The 16,391-nt window shown below is 52.0% G+C and overlaps 1 protein-coding gene across 8 annotated transcripts in view; it reads right to left on the bottom strand.

Moving 5' to 3' along the window:
* BCAS1 (brain enriched myelin associated protein 1) overlaps positions 1–15,106 on the bottom strand; it is a 67,050-nt gene extending 51,944 nt beyond the window's left edge. For 2 of the 8 annotated variants that reach the window (XM_059705263.1, XM_059705267.1), the window contains exons 1-3: positions 14,932–15,103; positions 5,987–6,063; positions 3,685–3,763 (exon numbers count right to left, since the gene is read on the bottom strand). In XM_059705263.1, the coding sequence (XP_059561246.1) occupies positions 3,685–3,763; positions 5,987–6,058 (151 nt within the window). In that variant the 5' untranslated portion in view covers positions 6,059–6,063; positions 14,932–15,103. Of the gene's footprint in view, positions 1–3,684; positions 3,764–5,986; positions 6,064–14,931 lie in introns of all 8 variants that reach the window. The other 6 variants (XM_059705268.1, XM_059705265.1, XM_059705262.1 and 3 more) reach the window with 6 other exon arrangements.
* Positions 15,107–16,391: the final 1,285 nt, after the last annotated feature.

Genomic DNA, 16,391 nt, shown 5'->3' with positions numbered 1-16,391 from the left:
TGTGACCTTAGAGCAGTGGTTCTCAACCTTCTGGCCCTTTAAATACAGTTCCTCATGTTGTGACCCAACCATAAAATTATTTTCGTTGCTACTTCATAGCTGTAATGTTGCTACTGTTATGAATCGTCATGTAAATATCTGATATGCAGGATGGTCTTAGGCGACCCCTGTGAAAGGGTCGTTTGACTGCCAAAGGGGTCGTGACCCATAGGTTGAGAACCGCTGCCTTAGATAAACATTAAAAACAAACATGTTTGAAAACATTAACTTACACATACACATACTCACACACATAAATCCAATCTGCGTGAGTGAGCAGAAGGAGATCCACTGGAGCCCTGGCCGGGTAGCTCAGTTGGTTAGAGCGTTGTCCCGACATGCCAAGGTTGTGGGTTCGAACCCTGGTCAGGGCACATATAAGAACTAACCAATGAACACATAAATAAGTGGAATGACACACTGATGTGTCTCTCTTTCTGCCTCCCTTCCTCTCTCTCTAAAATCAGTAAAAAATTAAAATAAAAACCCATTGGAGTGACAGGTTTTATGCTCTTACAAAGATGGGAATAGTTTATGTACTTTGCTGACATTATTCTGGAAAGAATAAAATTCCCCTTCCCATGAGCAGAACCGAGCTTTCATTCCTTAGGAGGAAGCTTGGGAAAACCCAGCCCATCTTGAATCTGGTTTCAATAAAAGGTTTTCTCCTAGAGCAAACAGACGACATACTAAAGAGTTTCACTTTCCACGAAAAAAATGTGCAAGAGTTTAAGGAAGATGAAACGGCATCAAGTACAGGCCAAGGGCAGCCCGGCGTCAGGAGGGAGGGACACTGACCTCTTCAGTGCAGGAAAGACACTGTGTCGGGTGCCGGTTTTCTTTCCTAAGAAAGTCATGCTATCCCGCGGGGGACTGAGCACTGGCTTCCAGGGCAGCTCAGGGCAATTGTTAAAGAATTCACATTGTGGATGGGAAGGGCCTGGGTTTAACGCTGAACCCGTCATTTATTAAACAACTGACCTGGTCAGGCTATGTCAGTGGTTCTCAACCTGTGGGTCCGACCCCTTTGGCAGTCAAATGACCCTTTCACAGGGGTCACCTAAGACCATCCTGCATATCATATATTTACATTACGATCCATAACAGTAGCAACATTACAGCTATGAAGCAGCAACGAAAATAATTTTATGGTTGGGTCACAAGATGAGGAACTGTATTTAAAGGGCCAGATGGTTGAGAGCCACTGGGCTACGGCTTCTCTTTGTGCCTCAATACAATTATAAAACGAGCAAGGAAATCACAGTGCCTCCTTCACAGAGTGTCTGTAAGGATTAAATGACATATTTTCTGGAAGACACTGAATGCGGCAGGTGGTAGGTGGTGGGTATTCAGTAAACATCAGTTGTTTCATAATATTTACATATTATTACTACAATCACCAGCTTACATTCCTAAATATCAGTCATAAAACAACGAGTTATTCCGAGGGCTCTGGAAAGACTTTAAAAATAGAAATGCAATGCATTAATTTATCCTCAGAAATCTGAGAATCTGGGCCAGAGAAGTTTCAGGTATGGGTATCATTTAGGCACTGAGTGTTCTGCGTCAAAGCAAGCTGCTTCATCAGAGTTCTCATGAGATATTTAAAAAATATAGACAGTTTGTATTACAATATGGAGAACTTTGGAGGAAGGATTATCTTCTCAGCGGTCATTTTAAAAAGAACTCATGGCTGTGGCTGGTTTGCTCAATGGTTAGAGTGTTGGCCTACAGACCGAAGGGTTGAGGGTTTGATTCCTGGTCAAGGGCACATACTTTGGTTGCAGGTTCCCCAGCCCTGGGGAGGGGTGTAGGGGTGGATATAGGAGGCAATGTTTCTCTCTCCCCCCATCCTCTCTCCCTTCCACTCTCTCTAGAAATCAATGGGAAAATATCTTCAGGTGAGGATTTAAGCTTAAAATAAAATAAAAAGAACTCATGATTTAACCCCCTGGGCAGTCTATTGGTTTAAGAGGAGAAAATAGAGCTGAAAAGGGGACCGGCCACTGGTGACCTCCCACCCAGGCGGCCCTTCCCTGTGGGCACACACACAGGAACACTTTATCGTGGGCAGGATTCCTGGTGAGCCCAGATCCAAGCAAGCACGTGTGGAGTTGGCTATAGGGCTTAAATGTTTAACGCTTCCTGCTGGGATAACCTGGTGGTGGTGATTAAAGAAAGAAGCGACCTTTGTTAAGAGATGTGAAGTAGGAAAAAACTACAATAGCAGAGGTTGGCATTTATGATGTGGCCCGCTTAGGGTTTGGCCCGCAGTGTTTAGATTGTTTTGAATTGGGAAACTTCATTTGAAATTCCTAAAATCCGGCTTTCATTGCAACCTCTTCTTATCGGCTGAGGGATTCCCGCAGGGCAGCTGGCCCAGAGTCGAGTGGCTCCTTCTAGACCAGCGGTTCTCAACCTGTGGGTCGCAGCCCCTTTGGGGGTCGAATGACCCTTTCACAGGGGTTGCCTAAGACCATCGGAAAACACATATATAATTACATATTGTTTTTGTGATTAATCACTATGCTTTAATTATGTTCAATTTGTAACAATGAAAAGACATCCCGCATATCAGATATTTACATGACGATTCATAACAGTAGCAAAACTACAGTTATGAAGTAGCAATGAAAGTAATTTTATGGTTGGGGGCCACCACAACATGAGGAACTGTATTAAAGGGTCGCGGCATTAGGAAGGTTGAGAACCACTGCTCTAGACGGAGCGATTCCAGGCCTCTCTCTGCCGCCAGGGGCGCGCGTGGGGCCTCAGAAGCAGGGGTCGGAGGGAGAGGCTGAATCCCTGGGGACATGCGAGAAAACATGGGGGTCACCACCGCCAGCACTTCTGACCCAGGAGGTCTGGCTGGGGCCCCGGAATCTGCAGGTCTAACGGTTCCCGCTGTGGCTGGGATGCTCTGGCCCAGGCCACTCTGGGAGTCAGGGGCACGGGCACAGCTTGCACAGTGACAGAGGGAGCCAGGCTCGGCTTACAGGAAAGGTCAGAGCAGCGGTTTTAACCAGGGGCCTGTCTGCCTCCACAGGCCACACTGGGTGATTTTACTCTGTTGCTTTCATCTCATCGGCCGTAAATCTGGCCTCCTCAGCTGTCCTGCACCAGGAGAGCTGAGAGCTGTTCGAGTTGAATTGTGTGCCCACAGAGGATGGAGTCCTCACCCCCAGTGCCCGTGACCCCCTGTGCAGATGACCAGGTACGGATGAGGTCACCGAGGAGGAAAACCCGGTGTGGCCGCACCTTATACAAGGGGGATTTGGACAGAGACAGACGCACGGGAGGACGGTGCTGTGGGGACACAGAACACCACGTGGAAGCCGAGGAAGCCTGAGGCCCCAGGAGCTCGCACAGAAGTGGGGAACGGCCCCCCACAGCACTCAGAAGGGAACAGCCCCCCACAACCCTCAGAAGGCACCACCCCTGCGCGACACCTCGAGCTGGGACTTCTGGCCTCCGCACTGCACAACAACCCATTTCAGTGGCGTAAACCACCCGCTGGGACACTGTTAGGCACCCCCGGCGACAGACACAGGTGTGTCCAGGTGAGCCTGGGACTCCGATCCTCCGTCTCACTTCCCCGTCACCAGGATCAGCAGTCCCGGCCCCGAGAGGCCCTGTGGCACCGACCTTCGTCGTAGAGTTGAACTGTGTAGGTCGACACCATCACCGGCGTCCCGTTGTGAACACCGTTTCTCTTCGACACCACCTGCACAGACACGTGTCAGTATCAGTCAAGTCAGACCTCAAGGCCACGGGGTGCCTTAATTTAACTTAATTTAAAGATCGTATTTCTGGGAACTCCCAGCATTCCCTCTGAGAAATGCCATCTCCCCCCTAAAGACTGGATTCCCGGGACCCTGAGAACACCACTTGTCTGTGTCTCAGCTCAGGAGCCTGTGGGCGCAGCTGGGGGGGGGGGGCCCACGGGCGATGGAACGCCCAGGCTGACTGATCAGTGGGGAACACTCAGCATGTGACTCCAAAGCCTGTGAGGTTAACCTCGCCCCACCGTCCTGCACACACAGCCGGGCCCTTAGTCAACACCCCTGTCACACCCAGGGAGCTCGCTGCAGCCTTTGCCTGCTCCACGCTCCCCTCACCTCATGCTGCAGCCTTTGTCCAGTTTTAGGGCCCTGACCTGATATTTTTCTCTTCTGTTATTTATTGTAGATATTAAAGAAGATTGTGTGTGCGTGTGTGTGTATGTGTGTATGTGTGTGTACACACACATACAGACATACACATATACACACATGGAAAGCAAAAGGTCACAATAGAGAAAATAATGGTATGTCATGTCAGTTAAGTAATAAAATCATCTGAATTATACCACTAATAGTTGACATTAATTGAAGACTAATGTTATGCTAAGTGCTTTGCACGTTGTGTCTTATTTTGCAGATTCTGTTAGTGGTGTAAGCCGTTAGTAAGTGTAGAGAAAAATGAAAACAAAAAGACTAAACAGCAGCAACCAGCTAAAAGGTGGGGCCTTCCTAGGGGGACACAGAAGACTTTTCCTTTCTTTACATTTTTGAATGGTTTTCGTTGTTTAAAGTAAGCCCATGTTCTCGAGTTTATCGTGAATTCTACCAAGAATTCACGAAAGTGAAACATCAAGCCCACGTGACCATGTGGCCCCGAGGTTACAGCCGGCTTTCCCAGGCCAATACGTGGGGTGCAAAGTGGATTTATTTGGCTCACAGAATTTTAAAAAGCATTTTGGAATCAGCTGCCAAATCAGGAGATTCCATCAACACTGTTTTCCAACTCCTGATGGAAGTAAGAGTCGGGAACCTCTTGGCAGTGTACACTGGGCAGAGCCCGCACCCCCAGAATGGGCTCAGCACACGGCTCGGCTCCCTGTGACCGCCTCGCCCTGGAGGCCAGAGGCTCCCGGGCCAGACATGGACTCACGGGGCAGCTTAGAACCTGCTGCCGGGCCCCCCCACCCCCCCGGCCGGTTTCAGCTGGCCATGGGGCCAGCCCTCAGGGTTTTAAAAGTCCGGGGTAATGAAAGTGTGCGGTCAGGTTGAACACCCGCTATGAGTTTTCAGCCGTTCCTTCAAACCCAGCCTTCCATTCCGAGCAGGAATTCCCCCTGTGTTCTGATCCGTACTCGCTCACAGGCATCATCTTCCTCCTGGAGGAATTCCAGGTCTCACACTGACGCCATCTCTGACACCCTGATGGTGGAAGTGCCGGCTCTGCGCTCCCTGGCCACGGAGACCTGAGGAGAAGCCTTCCAGAGAAGTCTCTCAGAGACGAATTCCTAAACGAGTGCCCCCTGCCCCGTTGGCTGCACAAGCAACAGGCGAGGGGCTCTGGCCTCCCTCCCTCACAGGTTCCTGTGCACTTGGTCCTGGGTGGCCGCTGGCTCCCGGCTGACTCTGATGTGCAGCGAGGCTTCGAACGACGGGGTGTCCCGGGGGCTGTCATCCTCGCACGGTGACACTGACCCCTGTTCTGTGCACGGAGGATGTTTAGCGGCACCCCGGCCTCTGCCCACTAGGCCAGTGGCACTACCTGAGTTGTGACGACCAGAAATGTCTCCAGACGTTGCCAAGCCCCCTGGTGGGGACAGGCCAAACCACCCCCAGTTGAGAACCACTGGCCCAAACCCACCTGGGAGCAGGTGTCACATGGGCTCCAGAGGGATCACCTTGTTGGTCCTTAAAGACACAGGACCCCGAGGCTCCCAGCCCTGCCGCTTCTGATGCAGGGAGTCTCCGTGGGGCCCTAGCGCCTGCGTTTTTGCCAAGCTCCGTGATGGATTCCGGAGGTTACAATGCAACAGGACAAGCCATGGGGAGAGCGGGCCCATGGAGTGAGCGCTGAGCAGGCCATTTACTCATCCCCCCTGCCTCCTGCCCTCCCCTCCCCCCCGTTCTGCCTGGTGGTAGCTCATGTCCAGTGACCGCAACTACTCTACCTCATGAGCGTCTGTTTCTGAATCGTTCTCTTGCTCTTCAGCTCTTTGGTGAACACTCATTTGGTTACCCATGGTTCCTGCAAGAGAGAAAAAAGAGAAATTAAAATTCAAGACAAACAAAAGTAGAGACCGGACAGGTGACTGTGGCCTGTCATCACAATGGCCAACATTTATTTGGGGGAGAGAGACATTTTAGACCGTTAATCCACCAAGTTCAAGTCAAATGCAGCCCCAGTTTTCAATTGTGTTTCATTTCTGGGGTAAATCTTTATCATGATGAACAGTGTATTCAGTGTGGGTAGCATTTCTTCCCTCTTGGTCACAGCTTTCATACCCAGGAGATTTTAGGATGAAGATAATTAAAGGAATACTTACAATTTTCAGCATTCTCTGATCCTCAAACTAAATTAGACCCCCTGTTAAAACCCGTCGTAGTACGATATATATTTTTTTATATAGCATTCGTCACTACTTGTAATTATACATTTATTTGGCTGTATTTTCCTCATTCACTGATTCAACAAATATATACTGAGCACCAACTCTGCATCTTACACTGCCCCAGGCACTAGGGTTACAACTATGAATTAAAGAAATGAGGCCCCTGACGTCACAGAGCTGCAACCTGGGGGTGGGGGAGAGGGGTGGGGGGGGGAAGTGGTGGTGGGTGGACAAACAATAAACAAATAAACAAGAAACCCACAAACCAGGCCATTTCTGATGACAAGGCAGCTTGGTAGGTGGTTATGAGCACAAAGCTGGAGCAAGACAACCTGAGCTTCAACCCTCTTTCTGCCTCTTGTCGCTGTGTGTCCTCGGGTGAGTGAATTAGCCTCTCTGTGCCTCACAGGAATCCTACGTACTAAATCAATTAATTCTTGCTAAGTGGTTAGAATAATGTCTAGCTCATAAGAAGCAATATATAAGTGTTTGTTAAACAAAGGACACAGGATATGATGCTAGGAATAAAATAAATTGCTAACATAGCAAGAGGGGGCCACGGTAGAGGACAAGAGGCCCAAGTAACGACTGGCCCAGGCTTGGAGGGCAAAACTGAATATGTAACGTCTGCACCTCCCCCAATACATTGTAAGAACCACGAGGGCAGGACTGTCTGTCTTACCCACCGTTGCATCTCCTGTTCTCCGCGCCGCATTTACACGTATCGCGTGCTAACCATTGCTTATTGGTTGGCGGGAGGGACGCCTCATTGGTAATTACCCTCACTTGGCATGCTGGGCCAGCCAAGCTCACACCACCGCGCGCCTCTGAGCCTTGTTATAATCACAATGCTGACAGCCAGCAATTACTCAGCATGCTGTCCTCCACGCTCTGTTCTCTAAGTGCCTTTCCTGCATCTTCTCATGTGGCCCCACAGCACCTGTGAGACAGGTGTCATCATCTCGCTTTGAGTCCCCGGAGGCTCCATTACGTCCCAAAGGTCACCCAGGTGTGTGGCAGAGGCAAGATGCAAACACAGGCTGCCGCGCTCCTGACCCCTGGGCAGCTCCTCGCTTTATCACCTCCCTCGAGAGGAGGGAGTCCAGTCTCTCAAACCCACCCAGGACACGTGGCCGAGCACGGATCTGACCCAGAGTCCGTCTGGTCCCAGGAGTGGGCTCTTCCAGCTGCTCTTGACCTGCTGCCTGGCTACCTAAACACCACTTCACACACCGCAAGCGATTCCAGCGGAGCCCCACTTCCAACACCTGGCCGCGGGCCCACCTGCTCTGGCGGCTTTCAGAGTACAAGCCAGGCCTGATTTCTGTCTGGAAGCAGCCAGTGCACCTCCAAGGGTCCCATGGGCCTCTCGCCCGCCGTGTGAGTTTTTATGCCCTGAGAATTGACACATTGAGTAAGCAGAAATTACCGAGGTGGGAAAGGGTCGTAGATCTCACCTCCCGTTCTCTCGGGGAATCTGGTAGATAACAGGAGCTGGGGATTTGACATGCTCTTTAATTGCACCGGGTAATAAAGCTGAGCAGCACTAACACATACAGGACACTTGGTATTTCGCAGTTTTTCTATTTGTAAAATCCACGGTGTGCGTAATCTCAATAGGTCATCACTCCATCTACAAAGGGGGCATTATGAATATAACACTGAATCCTCAAGACCAGGTCGGCACATGGCAGCTGAGGGACAGAGCCCGCCCGCAGGCTGTTTGGTCCAGCCAGTGAGCTCAGCACGGGTTTTACATTCAGAAGTGGTTGGAAAAATCAGAAGAATCATGGATTGCGACTCATCATAATGATATGAAATTCAAATGTTGGTTTTATTGGAAGACAGCCATGGGGGCAACTCACCTCTCGAGTCTGCCCACACTCCCTGATCTGAGAGTGTACTTTTGTTTTAATTAATCTCTGTGCTTTACTAGGGAAAAAAAAAAAAGGAGACAGCCACACTCATCTTCTTAATTTTTTTTTTTTTTTATCATCCATGTACAGCTTTCTGGAAAGCTTATCAATCCCTGCTCAAGATCACTCTGGGTAATATACACTCATTTTGCAAATAAGTGGATTGAGGCGGCTGAGAAATTGTATGTTACCCATAGTAAGACTGACCAGGATTTGAACCCACTGTGTATAAAAATAATGACAGTAACAGCTCTAACAACCATACTAATCAAATAGTAACAACATATTTGGTGAGTGCTGTCCACGTGTTGAGAAACTTTCTAAGAGGGTTGCTTGTGGTAAACTAATTCACTCCTTTACAGCCAATCAGCATGACCATTTTACAGATGGGAAAACTGAGGCTCCTAGGTTAAAGGTTGTGACCCAGGCAACATGCACAAATACACACACACCAAACTCTGTCTCCCTAAATGCAGCTTTTTACACAACTTTTAAAGCTCCTAGTATTCAGGTTAAATTCAGCCCAAGTTGGGGTTTGAGGTTATGAAAAATGTTTGAGGCCACCTATTGGCCAATGTCAGTGTCAGCAGAAATGAATATTCAGCCTACACAAGGTGAGGTCAAAACGTCTGGGGAGGGCAAAGAAAATGCGTCCCAATTAAACCTTCACAATTAAAACATCAGTTAAAAGTTTAGCAATTAAAAGTTGGCAATGGAATGGCAAGTCTTTTAATGCCCAAAAGCTAGTACAAAGAATAGAACGGTGATGATAATCACAACAGACGTGCAGGACGGGCCTGCCATGTGCCAGCCAGTGCTGGGCGCTCTGGGTAGAGAGCAGTGTAGCATGTAGGCAGGGATGTGGGCTCTGGGGATGAACCCTGAGTTTGGAGTCCCTGCCAGGCTTCATTCTGAGTAGTGACCCTGGGCAAGTTACTGAGCCTTGCTCGGCCTCAGTTTCCTAGTCTGTGTAATGGGGATAACCACAGCCCCCATTTTAAGAGGTTGTTGTGAGAATTAAATTAATCTATGCAAGGTGCCCTGGGAAGGGCCTGGCACACAATGAGGCCCATGCAAGTGTTGCCATGGTTAGTATTATTGCCATCATTATTATTGGTACTAGAGGCCCGGTGCATGAAATTCGTGCATGGGTAGGGTCCCTAGGGCTGGCCGAAGATCAGGGCCAATCTGTGGGGTGACCAACGGTGCGATTGGGGCCCCTGCTCGCACCTGCCTTGGCCTGGTGCCACCCGGTTGCTGGCCTCCCCCACACCATTGGTCATTGTCTGTGGGGTGACTGGCAGGGCGATTGGGGCCCCCGCTAGCACCCACCTTGGCCTGGTGACACCTGCTCACCTGCTTCACCGTCCAGCCATGGTCCTGCACTTGTTGGGGCCCATCGGGGCCAGCGTCTCCTCTACTGTCGCCCACTGCCAGTGCCACATCGCTGACACCTGCCATGTTCCACACCATCCCCTGGTGGTCAGTGCAAGTCTAACTCCCGTCGGCCAAACTCCCACCGGTGGGGACAATTTGCATATTAGCCTTTTATTATATAGGATTTTCTGTCAGTGCCCCCCCAAAAGCTCCCTGATGGTAAGACTCAACTGAGGAACCTGCCAGCACTTCAGATTCTCACCAAAAAGCCAGGTTGGGGCCCTGGAGCTGTAGTTTTAGCAAATACACAGGGACAGTGATGGTGACATCTGCCCCAGGGACAAGGGTGTTCTGGGAGGCAGGACTTTCCTGTTACAACTAGGATGGGCTGAACACCTTACTAGCCTCTCCAGGACTCTGTGAAGTAAGGACTCTTTTTATCCCCATTTAACGGATGGCAAAACTGAGCCTCAAGGCAGTTAAGGCAATGATTCCTGTGACGTCTTCTCAAGTCTCCAACAAAAGAGACAAATAAATCAGATAGAGGTTTTCATCCAGGAAAATGTCTTCATTTGCAAGAGCTAGCTTCTCTTTGGAGAAGGGCAACGTTTGAAGGTGGTGTCACATTCCCCTTTCTTTCAGGAGCTGATGGTGTTAGTTGTTTTGCTTTGGTGACCGTGGCTGACATTAAACACGAGCTGCCCTATGGCAGAGCGTTTTGTTTTTGAAATTGGACTCGTGTTTGAGGTCCTCACATTTTGAGAACGTGGGGTAAATCTTTCTCTGGTTGGAGGTCATTCAGATGAGGAAGCCCCTTTATTTCTCCACTTCCCGGCTGTGTCCTTGAGGCCAGTCCTCAAACTGGACCACACTTTAGAATCACCAGTGACATTCCAATCCCGTGCTCAGGCCCCAGCCAGACCGATCCCATCAGCCTCTTCAGGGCTGGGGCCCGGCATCCCTGTAGTTTCAAGATCTCGAGGTGGTTTCCATGACAGCCAACGCTGAGAACCACTATTTTGAGTATTTCAGGGTGAATGAGTGTCCCTGGCTGGGAACCTCTTGGGTGCAGCCTTCCCTGACTCACAGAATCAGGCTGGGGATTCCCAGATGCAGGCAGGGCCCTGGGAACCAACCACTTCCAGCCGGGGCACCTGAGCATGTCCCCAACCTTCCCAGGCACACCTTCTTGGCCGGTTGTGTCAGCCTGCAGACAGAGACACACCTGGTCTGCAGCGTTCTTTCCTGAAACATGTGCAGGCCATGCTTGCTCCTGGCAGCCTTGCCTTCCCACTTGGCTCTGAGAAGGGAGGAGAGTGTGGGTTCTGCCAGGGAGGACAGCGAAGGGCTGCCTGAGTGGGGAGCACTCACCCTCCTCCTCCGAGAGAAAGCTAAGGCCTGAGCCAGCCTCCGTCAGTCTCACCATGATGAGGCTTGAAGCAAGGCATGCGCTTCCAGATGCATTTGCCTTGTGGAAGGGGCCAGTATTCACCATGATGACAACATTAAACACCTTGCATGTTTGCTGTTGTGTGTGTCCTCACTTCCCTGGCCTGGGCAACCACCCTCTGGGTTAGATGCTATTATTTACTCAAGTTTCTGGTGAGAAACTGAGGCACAGAGAGGTCATGGCACCAGCCCAACAGGCCTTGCACATCACAGTGTTTCAGGGAAGGTTAAATGAGGCAGGCACCCAAGTGGTCCTGGGACAGATGTAGAGATATATGGGAGATCTCTCTCTCTGTGATCTTATTAAAATGTTCTCCTTAGAAATGTGCTGCCCTCCGTTCTGACTCTCAGTAACTCACAGGCAGTGTTTCTCGAACTGGGGGTAGTTTTGCCCCCCCCCCCACACACACATGTAGATATTTCTGCAGACAGGTTTGAGCATCAGGGCTCAGAGTGAGCAGCCACAGTGCACAGGATGCCGGCGGCAGAGGACGATCTGCCCCAAATATCGCCAGTGTCGCGGTGGAGGGACCTGCTCCGGGACTGGACCTAGTGATTTTCTCCTTGTGGTGGCCCAGTGCCTCCTGGGACCTGCTTTTCTGAGATCTGGTTAGGGAGCCATCCCTGGTGATGAAACAGCAAACCCTCCACCTGGGGTCAGGCCCTCCGCCTGGGGTCAGGCCCTCCGCCTGGGGTCAGGTCCTGCTGGCACCAGCTGCGGGCAGACGCCTCCGCTCCTGTCTGTGAGGTGAGGGCCGGAGAGAGGACATCGCAGACCCAAACTCATCAGGCTCCTGTGAGGTGACAGTGGCTTTTACACCCACGATTGACATTCACTGGGTTTACATGCAGGTTAACAGTGAGCCCACCTCCTGGGAACCCATCAAACAGCAAACCCGGTCCCAGAGGCCGGAGAAAGAGCAATCAGTCTGCAGCCGGGCAGCGAAATGACGGTCACAGGGAGGGGCAGGTCCTCGGAGGGTGGATGGTGACAGAATTAGTCACCAAGCAAACAGAAATGCCTTTAATGATGGCAAACTGTGAGCCCTCCTCACCCCCCAGGGGAGGGTGGTGCCAACATGGCCAGGCTGGCACACGCAGCAGAACAAGCCCTGTGCCCCCATCTCCAAAGGCAAGGTCAAGGTGAGTGAAGAGAGCAGACCTGCTCCCCCACGCCCTGTGGTCCTGCATTTCCCCGAGTTCCCCAGCACCACACCGCCAGGTGCAGTGGTACCGCCTGTCTCCTCCACAAGGGGGCGCATGAGGACTGACTGCCCTGCATCCTGCTATGGGACCGCCTGGGTCCAGGGGAAGAGGTGCCGTCATTAAAACAGAACTGCGTGTTTTTGGGATACTTGCTAACTGATGTCTTAGTCAATTATCCTATATAATAAAAGCCTAATATGCTAAGTGTCCATTCAACCAATCAAAGCATAATATGCTAATGATATGTTAAGGCTGCTCAACTGCTCACTATGATGTGCATTGACCACCAGGGGGCAGACGCTCTGACTGGTAGGTTAGCTTGCTGCTGGAGTTCAGCCAATCTGGACTGAGTGAGATGGACCAGACACACCCTGTAGCCCTCCTGTGGTCCCTCCCAGGCTGGCCAATCTCCCCAGCCCTGATAATGCACCAGTGGGGTCCCTTGGCCTGGCCTATGCCCTCTTGCAATCTGGGCTGAGGGACACCACCCACCCCCAAGTGCATGAATTTCATGCACTGGGCCTCTAGTGTTTATATAAATGGTTGATGCTCCCAGTGTCTTAGAGCTCACTACCTATTCTCAGCATTGCCCAAACATCGTCGAGCTAAGGGCAGCAGGTAACACTGACCGATGAATTATTGATGATGAGCCAGGCAGGGCCAGGATCAGGGAGAGGCCCAGGAGCAAATGCAAACAGGCGCCCTCTCAGGGTTGGGCAGGCTCGGCCAGGGAGTGTCTCCCTGCTTTGCCCCAGGGGCCCGGTTGGCCTCACCCTAGTCCCGGCCCTGGGGCAGGCATTTTCTTCCCATCAGCTGCATTTTCCTTGCAGCAGCGGTCACTCCCCATTACACAGATAAAGACTCCCAGACCGTGATGCAGTGCCCTCACCCCCAGAAGGTGAACTGCGTGAGGGCAGGCACCTCGCTTGTCCTGCTTGCTCCTGGTGAGCCCCCAACCCATATTTGGCGATTAAGTGGAGAAGTGGTCCCCAGGCCAGAAGCTGTGAAGAGGCAGTTAGGGTCGGACCTGTTTCCACGTGACTCAGGCACTCGAATCCTTAACCTCTGCCCGCCCAGCTCTGGGCAGAGGCCAGAGGCGCTGCTGACACTGACAGTCAATAGCCTCACACTGGAGAGGACAGGTGAGCCTGCGTGGACTGGGCCCCTGCGCCTCCCCAGGCCTCCCCACGCCGCCCCGTGCACCTCCTGCCATCAGACACCAGCCTTCGTGGGCTCTTCAGGGCCAGCACTCCCCAAGTGCCTGCCTTCTCCCTGAAAAGCCCTCCCTCCAGGGCTCCGAGCACTCGGGGAAAGCATCTCCCAGGACTTGGGGCGCTGGCTGGGCGGCCCACTCTCCTTAAACCTTAGTGTGCCCTCTCCCCTATTATTTACGGAGGGAGCAGGACTGCACACCCCGGGCCTGAAGTGGTGCCATCACAGCTTGGATGAGGTGGGGGGAGTGAGCCACTAGTGCGAAATGTAAGGAGGACCCCGAAAACTTAGTCCTCAAGATGAACAACGTATTTTCACACAACCTTTAATGAACCAGAATGAGTGCTGTTACTATCCCATCTGTACCTAACATGTTATTCTGCTCACCATAGATCTCTTGGCATTGGTTTAAAAATTTTTAAATATTGCCTTAAAGTATCATTTATTCTGGTGACTGAGTTTTTGGTATTGCTTAAGTCTGCTCCTGCGGGGAGTGCCTCACCCACGTCACTCAAGTCCTGGTCTTGACGTGAGCTCCTTTCTGTGAGGCCCAGAGGTGCCCTCCCCCTGCCCAGCCTCAGCTTCCTAAATGTAAGTGGAGAAGACGACAGGACAGCAGCAACAAAAATCACAGCTCACATACGTCAGGCGCACACGTGTTCGCACCCTGGTCCTTCCGCCCTCACGGCCTTGGCTTTGATCTCGGCACTATTATTACCCCATTTTACAGATCAGGAGCCTGAAGCTCCGGGGCCCCCCGCCCTCCAATCATCATGACTCTCCAGGCAGAGAACGAGGCTGCAGATGATGCAGGTTCCTGGAGTCGTGCAGCTGGGATTACAACCGTGAGTGTTAAATAAGACAAATTGCGCAAAAAGCCAGGCTCGCAAATGACACTCAAGGTTTCTTCTCCCTTCTCCTCCCCGTCTCAGACAATGCTCCCAGGGACCCCCAAAGTCAGCTTTACCGTGGGCGTCCTTGTCCTGACAGAGGTCCCCAAATCGCATACCTCACCCCCCAACTGCTGGTTACCCCACCCCCACCCCAAATTTCACACTGAAAATGACCCTCGGCGGTTCTCTGCAAATAGGAGCTATTTCTGTTGCTTTGCACCTGGCACTGCCCACATAAGCGTTGCATCCTCTGCAGACCTTTCCGGTAAGGCTGTCTTTGGATCCATCTCACAGAAGTTGAAACGGAGGCTCACAGACCCCCAAGGCCACACAGTGAGTCAAGGGCAGGGCTGGGGTCAAACAACCCTCGCTGACCCCTGCTTCTGCAGGTCCCTGCCCGCCACAAACTGCAAACCCTCACGCCGTGCTCGAAGGACCTAGGAGAGCTCACCTGTTGAGTCCCTGGAGGGAGTGTCTTCAGTCCCCGGTGTCACTTGGAGCTGCTCTGGTGCAGGGCGCCTTGTCTGCAGCTGGTTCGGCCCAGTACCAGCTGTCAACTGAGCCGGCTCCTTGCCCTTTGCTTCCTCATCCGGAGCCTGCTGGCTGAATACACAGGCAGGGCAAACACGGTCTGGGTGGGGCCACCTGTGCCCCGACTGCCCTATGGCAGCAGCGTCTCTTCAATAAAAGCCAGCCAATTGATTTCTCTCGCTCTAGTGCCTCCCTGGCACTCCAAGCATCCCGTCCAGGGCCCCTCATCCACTGCGGCCGCTCAGGTTGACCTGGGTAGCTGATTCCTTCCCCAGTTACCATGAGTCATGGGCAGAGCAGGGAAAACACGTTCTGTGGGGTTTTGCAGTTCTGTTCGCCTTTCACCTTCATTTATTCCGGAACACCACCTCCACCACCACTAACCAAACCATTAGATTGGGAGGAAATAACATCTCACTCACTGAACTGCCCTGCTCATGTGAACATCACTCCCCAAGGGCTCTGGGCACCGGAAAGCAGGTAACCCTCATTGCTCTGGGGTCAGAGCGTGGCATTGGAAGGTCAGGACAGGCTGTTTAATTTATTTCATTCCAGGAGGGGTATTTATTAAAATGTCCCACAAGGACCATGCAATACAGTCTGAGAGCATACATTAAAAATAGCTAAAGGAGATAGAAAAACAAAAATGGGTACAGCAATGGGACGAGGGTCATTAAAAATGTGCATGTTGATTTACAGACTTGGTATGAAGATACTAGAGGCCTGGTGCATGAAATTGGTAAATGGGAGGGGGGCGTCCCTCAGCCCGGCCTGCACCCTCTCCAATCTGGTACCCCTCGGGGGATGTCCAACTGCTGGTTTAACGGGATCAGGCCTAACTGGCAGTTGGACATCCCTCTTGCAATCTGGGACCACTGGCTCCTAACCACTCGCCTGCCTGCCTGCCTGATCTCCCCTAACCCCTCTGCCTGCCTGCCTGCCTGATCTCCCCTAACCCCTCTGCCTGCCTGCCTGCCTGATCTCCCCTAACCCCTCTGCCTGCCTGCCTGCATGGTTGCCCCTAACCACTCTGCCTGCCGGCCTGATCGCCCCTACCTTGCCCCCCTGCCTGCCTGATCAACCCTGCCTTGCTCCCCTACTGGCCTGATTGCCCCTAACCGCCTCTGCCTGGGCCCTCAGTCTAAGCTGCAGTCTGGCCTCCCTCTGCCGGAGGCAATCTGGCTGATCAGGGGAAGGCACCGCCCCCATTACCCTGCCACTGCTGCCACTGGCAGCAACCATGGCTGCCGGAGCCTTGGGCCAGCCCTGGGCAGCAGCAGCCACCATCCGTGGCTTTCCTGAGTCTCAGGCAGCCGCTGTGGCTTTGTCTGGAAGGATGTCGGGATAGTCGTCTGGAAGATGTCCGCCCTAATTAGCATA

The sequence above is a fragment of the Myotis daubentonii genome, chromosome 8, assembly GCF_963259705.1.
Source record: "Myotis daubentonii chromosome 8, mMyoDau2.1, whole genome shotgun sequence".
NCBI classification, from domain to species: Eukaryota; Metazoa; Chordata; class Mammalia; order Chiroptera; family Vespertilionidae; genus Myotis; species Myotis daubentonii.
This window is presented reverse-complemented; position numbering and strand designations above follow the sequence as displayed.